General features: G+C 38.4%; 1 protein-coding gene across 1 annotated transcript; it reads right to left on the reverse strand.

The window, feature by feature from the left end:
* Positions 1-458: 458 nt before the first annotated feature.
* Positions 459-5,589, reverse strand: nr2f1b (nuclear receptor subfamily 2, group F, member 1b). The gene is made up of 3 exons (XM_084399824.1): positions 4,727-5,589; positions 3,487-4,014; positions 459-1,399 (listed from the first exon to the last, which is right to left on the reverse strand). Exons 1-3 carry the CDS (start codon positions 5,130-5,132, stop codon positions 1,125-1,127), a joined length of 1,209 nt encoding a protein of 402 aa, XP_084255950.1. The 5' UTR covers positions 5,133-5,589; the 3' UTR covers positions 459-1,124.
* Positions 5,590-8,025: the final 2,436 nt, after the last annotated feature.

Below are 8,025 nucleotides of genomic sequence, written 5' to 3' on the forward strand. Positions count from 1 at the left end.
TTAAAGAACCATCAAAACGAGTTGCCTATTTTAGAAAGCGGTATTTGATGTATTTATAAGCCTAAGATATTCAACTGCGATTTTCTATTTCTTACTCTTTTCAAAGTTAACTTTTCGCACGAACTTATTTTATATATAGGCTATTTATAATTTAATGTAGGCAGCTGAAGGCGCAAACGTGCATCTTTCGTCTAAAAATGCATGAAGAACATCAATAACATTCACATTATATTTGTCATGAGAAGCAACTCTATTTTGTTCCATTGCGCGTGTGATGATTGCATATTCCATATTTTTTTAAATATTAATGACCTGCTAATAGCCTCCTGCCTTTATGGACTTTTGTGTTTTAGTTTCTTTGCATTGGTGTTCACAGTTCCTGAAAAAGATCTCAAAACATTGAAGCATGACAAGACCACAGCGTGATGAAAATGAACATCACTTTGTCTCTCAAAGTTATGAAACTATCTTTATTAGAAAAAGTAAAAACAAAAGCACATTTACGCACGAAATGATTAATGAAAAGTGTTTAATCAAATGTTTCATCCATCGTACATCAAATCCAACATCGCCCACCCTGATCATTTAAGGGTTTGAATTGTAATACTTAATACCGAGAAAAATGTTGAAAAATACATCAATCACATTTATTGTCGAGCCTCAGAAAAACATAACCGTAAGTGCTGTGGTTGATTGTTTAGACACAGGAAGATGATGAGCAGGAAAATAAATAGCCTACAGCAAAATAAATAAATGTTAAATCCATTGTCTCCGCGAAACAAACGTGGTATTTGTTGAAGGTTTTTTAGGGTAACACCAATAGTGATTTTATTTCTGTTATTTTGGATCAAAGCATATACGCTACCCCCTCGTTCAAATAACTAAATCAAGACATTAAAATATCGACAATTACACTGTGAGGAAATGAATCAAACGTTATTTTGTAAAGTCTTTATGGCACATATGATGTTTGACTGTTAAAAGTAGAGATCAGGAGAAAGAGAGTAAAGATATCTTCACATTTTCACAATATCATTGCTATATAAATCGACACTGAGTGAGAGAGATTTCAGTTTCATCCAGTACGTTTTGCTCACCAAATGCCCATCATCTTCATCTCGCTCTCATTGAATGGACATATAGGGCCAGTTGAAACTGCTCCCAGACAGCAGCATATCCCTGATGAGCGTCTCGATGGGTGTTTTACCCACCAGTCGAACGAAGAAAATCTGTTCTATGACGGAGGAGGAGACCATGCGGAGCGCGGGGAGTCTCAGCAGAAGCTTGCCGAAGCGAGTGGGCTGGTTCGGGTACTGGCTCCTCACGTACTCCTCGAGCGCACACTGGGATTTCTCCTGAAGACCTTCTATATGCGGTACGTCTGAAAGGCCGCACGCATCTGCATACAAACACAGATATCATTCAGAAGGATAACATCTCTGACATATATAACTGCGACTCTAAATATGCACACACTTCTGGAGTTATTTAACACGATTGTGTGTAATGGTTCAGAAAAAGACAGCAAGAAATATCATATAAAGTCTTTGCATGAATTTATTTTCTTAAACCGAATTAATTTAGCCTATTCGTTCAAAAATCGAATTGTGTCATTCAAGCAGGCGAGGTTCATTCAATATACAACTATTTTCCTTTTGAAGAACATTCGACATATTAAACGATTGTGCCATGTTTCAGTTTAATTTCGTAATGTTTCTGTTATTTATATGGTGAAATAGAGATAGCTACAATGAATTACCGAAACGAATTAAGTGCTGCAGTATTTGTATAGGATATATTCAAAAAGTTGAAAAGAGAGTAATAGCTATAATTAAAACAACAATAAGAAACTCCTCGAATTCGAAATAGCCTACACTGTTTTATGTATAGCCTAGCCTACACTTTCCATTTCTATAGAATAGGACTCTATAGAATAGGACTCTAATAGGACTGTATTTAACCAGCCTATATAGACCTTATTCACAGCAGCGCCTTTTTGATGTTTAACGGGAATGAAAGCGAGGCTGTGAGGTAGGTTATAGACAGCTCTCCCGTGTAGCCTACTATTATTTTATGTGTTTTTGGATTGCTCAGAAAAATCTCTTTCAGAGAAATTATAGTAAAAAAAAAGCCCCAGATAATATGAGCTGTGGAAAATGACAAGTGATCTATAAGAGCTTTATACAGCTTTTCTTTATTTTTTTCTTCTTCTTATTCTTTTTTATTTACAGCGGATGTCATTGAAATCACGGTAAATGTATCCCTCTTACAGTCTTGCTTTCATCTGTCATGGCGCTGCTCTGCATAAGGTCTATAATGGCCTATCCATATGCACTTTTTTTCAAGCGTTTTTTGGGGGGGGAATATTACACTAGCGATTCAGTATTCTTCAGTAAGGTTAATATTCAAGGAAGTTTGATATCAGCATGTCACTTAGAGGGTCTACTTTTTCTGTCAGTATCCAACTAGGCCTATTATTTACGGGCGCATTCGGTCAACCTAAATGCCTTGTTGCGCAGCTAGCAAATCGTCTGGCGACATTTTAAACAAAATACAAAATATTTTTTGTGGTATATTTGTGGTGTGTATATTTATAACAGGCCGGTAATTAAAAGTAAATCTAGGACTACATCTGTTTTTTCGATGTGTCATGTCCCATGTGATCCTAACTGAAACAGAAAGTGCTCGAGCTATAGTATGCTGTTGCTATAGTAACCCTCAGTAGACATGCGCGAGCTTATGTTTTGCGCACTCTGCCTAAAACTTGCAGTCGAACTTTGTTGGTTGTTTAAAATTTATATATATTTGAAACAGCTTTTGGTTACACTTTACTTCAAGGTGTCAGTATTACAGTTTAATTTTATATTTAAGTAGGCTACTGAGTAATAATTATTAACTATATAGGGTTAGGGTTAGGATGAGGGTTTGGTTTAGGGTTAAATGCATGTAAGCATGCATAATTTATAGCTATTGCTACAGCATAACTACATGTAACGTGTAACAATGATAAAATAAAGTGTTTTTTGTTTTTTGCTAACATGCAAGGCTCCATTTAATTAAGCACTTTGCTAAGTTATGAAATTATGAAAGCAGTTCATATTTATCGGGTCACATTTGAATGACTAAATGTAATATTTGTAGGACTTGTAGGACCAAAAAGGATCATTTAAACCTAAAACATTAAAGTTGATTAACACTTTACAGATGCAAATTTTTTCAAACATACAATTTAATGTTTGTGTTAATGTTTTACATGTAGACTACATGGGTTATTGACTAATACTCAAAATAATAGCCGAAAAAAATAATATATATATTTTTAAACAACCTACACACGCCTTTAATCTGATTGTGCACAGATGGTAATTTTGACAGATTAATAGTCTGTTTGAAACAAACACCGCGGAACAAATAGGATTATTTTATATAGACACGCTCATTAAAGTGTACAATAAGTTTACTCGATCTTGAATGATTCGGGCCTACCTGATGTGAACAGCACTATTGCTTTGGCACAGCTGTATTCGGCGGAGTCCACCTGCAGGGCCTTCAGCTTCTCCACCTGCTCCTGGAAGAATCGGATATGATCCATGAAGGCCACGACCCGATCCGCGGACATTGGGGACGCGTGAAGTCCAGCGGCGGCGAGGAGAGGAGCCACATGGAGCGGCATGGAGCACTGCGCAGCGTTCAGAACAAAAAGTTCACTCCAGGTGAGTCTGAGGAGAGACACCTGATCCGTGATTTGAAGGTCAGGAAAGAAAGGGATGTTCCTTGCCCATTCCACCGCACTGAAGAGCAAACGGGCCGCCAGCTCGCAGATGTTCTCTATGCCCATGATGTTACCGGACTGCATGCACTGGTTTCCATATCGTGAGGCTGGATATGGTTCGGCCCGAAGCAGAAGGGATATGTATCCGGATAGGTAGCATTGGCCATTCAGGTGGTCTCCATTGGTCAGCGCGTAATGGCTCGGGTTCGGCTGGTTTGGTGGCATTCTTCCTCGCTGAACCGCTATCAAAACAGGAGGAGATGGAGAAGAAATGTGCATGCAAATAACATATAATATAATCTTAGATAAAAATCATCTCTCACCCTACTGTCTGTATATTATGTGCACTGCAATCATTGGAATAATAAAGTCTATCTATCTGTCTATCTTTTTTTTTTTTTTGAAATACTGTAACCATTGCTGCTGATATGGTGTTAAATCATAAATAAATGCATCAATCTATCAATCTATCAATCAATCTATCTATCTATCTATCTATCTAAAACACTGCTTACACAATTAACTGAGTGCAATCTATCTATGAAAACACAAGACTGACTGCAATGCTCTTTTAATATTTTATGCACTTTTTCACTATAAAGAATATGAAATGTATTATTGTATCTGTGGTATATTGATACAATAAAGTAATTTTTCCTGTTCAGTGATTGATTGCAGGCTAACTCAGTAGTCTTGAGTTATTACTTGCATAAGTTGCTTTATAAATAAAGTTATATTATTACATTAAGAATCATTTAAAAAAAGCTTAAAGGCATCTTATGCACAAAGACAAATCCTTTACTTGTATTGCTTTTAGACAAGCTGGTATATGTTTGATAATTAAAGTTTGATAATAAAAAAATACATAGCTATTGTTTTTACATATATTTATAATTTTTTTAAATATACTTTCTTTCTTTCTGCTACAAAAGACAAAACCCAGTGCACACTCACCTTCGCGTCTCATGCCCACTTTCAGGCATTTCTTCAGGCGGCAGTACTGGCACTGGTTCCTGTGGTGCTGATCCACCGGGCAGCTTCTGTTGGCACGGCACGTGTACGTTAAGTTCCGCCGAACACTCCGCTTGAAGAAACTTTTGCATCCCTCACACGTGAACTGTCCGTAGTGCTTCCCGCTGGATTTATCCCCGCAAACAGCGCACTCAATGTGCTGCTGGTTCTGGGATGAGTTCTGTCCTTTATCCTCCGCGGAGGGAAGTCCGGTGTTTGGAGAGTGCGCGGCTGCGCTCAAGCGGTGGTGCTGGGGGTGGTCTCTCCCCGGTCCGCTCGGCTCATCCAGAGATCCCCCCGGTGGCAGTTCCTCCTGCGGATCTCTCCACACGCTCACCACCATGGCCATGGCTGGACTGCGAACCTTTTACGCGTATTCTCCAGAATTATTCAAGATGAAGAAGGCCGGTCGTGTTTTATCCATGCAGAAGAACCTATTGATGTGGAATGCGCTTCGAGGAGACTGAAGATATGTGTCCAACAAGTTCAGCCAGCCAGAGAAGATTGCACATCAAAAATCACGCCGATTTAAGGAACTCCGTGTTGGTGATGTCTTGGTGCGTAAAAGGGACAATCGGAACCCCCAAATGAATCAGATCCGAGGGGAGCAAAGACGCGGCGTAGCGCAGCTTTCTGTTGGCATGATTGACATGAGCATGAATGGAAGAATTCTACTCTAACTAAAAACGGCCTTATTTGGAGTATCCGTAAAAACAGAGCTGAACGGACTCAACTTTGGCATGATGGTGATTCAAATGACCACACCTTTGCTTGGTCTCACGCGCTTCAGTGGTGGTCTATTGAATGGTCTGTATTAAGGAGCCCATCAAGTATTAAAGCACAGAAGTGGGCGGCTCCTTTAAGCTCGAAAGCTCTGTTTGATTGGCCATTTAGCTCACATCCTTCCAAAGGCGACTGGGTGCAATTATGTGCTTCAAGTCACTTTTTGCCTTTTATGCGTTTGTATTTTCCAGTACAGTGCATCTATAATATAATATAATATAATATTTAAAAATAATTGAAATATTTTATTTAAAAATAATTGATTGTTTTTTACATGTGACCAACCAAGGTATTTATAGGAACAGGTATTACAAAAAAATATTATTAATAACAGCGATTGCAGTTTCAGCAGCAACTACTTCTCATGCATAATTCAGTGAGTTCAAGGGTCAAAGTTTTGCTTTGCCTTGCTGGTGAACCTCAAGGCTTGGGATGGAGCAGGATCACATGATTGGTGGCATGTTTGTGAACAGGTTGTAGGAGATGCAGGTTAAAGGGTCAAAGCGATACAATGAGCAAAGACAAGGACAGAGCCCAGGGTCAAAGGTCAAAAGAAGGGTCACTACTCACTACAAAAACAATGTGTTAGATTCAGCTAAGCATTAGTATCTTCATTTTTCCAGGAATGCCACCTTTATCTTGTTTTGAATTATTCTAATGGGTTCTAGTGCTATTAGTTTTTTATTTATTAGTTGCTCTGTAACTTACTATTAAACTATTAACTAATCTAATGATAAACTATTAATTCATCTAAAATGCAATAAAAAAATTATTTAATATATTTAGAATTTTTCTTGCACTGGGATCACAAAGTAGCCTAACTTTTCGTGTTCAGTGATTGAGTGCAGGCTTAAATCAGGTGCCTAAATCACAGCGGTTGACACTAGTGCTGGCACTTCATGTACCAAAAGGGCCACAGAGGCTCAGGGGCAACGGGTGGTGTCAAAGGGCATCGCATTTCACATGCAGATGTGTGACCTCTGTGACCTCTGGAAGGACTGAGCTATTTGGAAGCCAAATGCATGCAGCTGGATCTCTGACAGACTGAAATGTACTCCAGAACACCTGGATGATATAAAGTATTTCTGGGGATCTATTACATGTGACACATTCCCAGATGTAGCTAATTTATTTCTGATAGTCTGGACTGATTGCAAAATATTGATTAGCAGTGACATAGGTCTAGTTCATTGATTCACTTACTTAGTATGAGTGGTAGGAAAATAAACAACTTGCTGTCTTCTTAAGCTCACTAAGCTTTGAGATTCTGGTATCAACTGTGATCACCATGGTATTGATTGTCTACATATTTTAAAGAGGATCCTTGATTGCCGTTTCAAGGAATGGAGCTTCAAAAGAGGCTCGGACCTCAACGTACCACCGTCAAACACAGTCCAGGGCTTTTCGCACTTTAAATATTTAACCCTGGGTCATTCTAAACCCCAGGTAAACAGAATCCTGGGTTATCTTGTTTCTTCTCATACTTTACACAGGATTAACAATCTAAACATGGGTTAACGTCGTTATTTGCATATTTGCAGTCAGCTCATTGAATGGCCGAATGCAGCACGCGATAGCATTGCACTTTTATAAATTGCCCAAAACTATCAAGTTTTTCCTGAATGGACTTTTCGAACTAGAACAACATCTCTCCTTCACTCCAATTCATGTGTTGTCCGTCACCATTTCATCATTCACCATTACGCCGGTTGCTAAGCATCTAGCCGTAACATTCGGACGATAACATAATAAAGATGATGAAGATATATTTCTAAAAATCGTTCTCAATATTAAAGGTTAGCAGAGTCCACACCACAGCTATAACGATAACGGAACAGACAAACGATATCTTTGAAATCACTCTCAGAACGATTTTTTATCCCGCTGATGAACGATAAAAACATTGCCAGCCAATCAGAATCCATCCTGCTGTAACGAGCTCGCGCATTTAAAGTGACAGACAATCATGAGCTTAGCATATCAAAATGATATTGTCTGCTATTGTGGATGCTAATATAGTTATCTTTATAGCTATCTTTCTTGGTGTGAGTGTGAACGAGCCTTAACAACGCATTATTTAACACTGTAGCTACAAGTTTGGCACCGCAATGCGGAGTTAACAACGCAAAAGTAGTGCTAACCCTGCTCTGAGGCAGTGTTTTATAACCCCGGGTAAAAAGTGGCACTAACCTGTTTCTAAATGACAAGTGTGGAACGTTAACGGGACCAATCCTCAGAAATTCCAAACTGATAGTATTTATTTTTTACATTTTATAATGAAAATAAATTTGGAAGGTGTTAATGAATACATTCTTTAATAGAGAAAATTATTCAGTAATCACTTTTAATGGTGGAAAGAAGTTACGTAATTACCAAATAATTTGTTCCTTTCCCCTCCTTTTTTGGGGACAAATTAGATGTACGAGCTGTCAACAGAATATCCGATAAATCTGACTCGG

Source organism: Rutilus rutilus (genome assembly GCF_951802725.1).
Source record: "Rutilus rutilus genome assembly, chromosome: 25".
Classification (NCBI taxonomy): Eukaryota; Metazoa; Chordata; class Actinopteri; order Cypriniformes; family Leuciscidae; genus Rutilus; species Rutilus rutilus.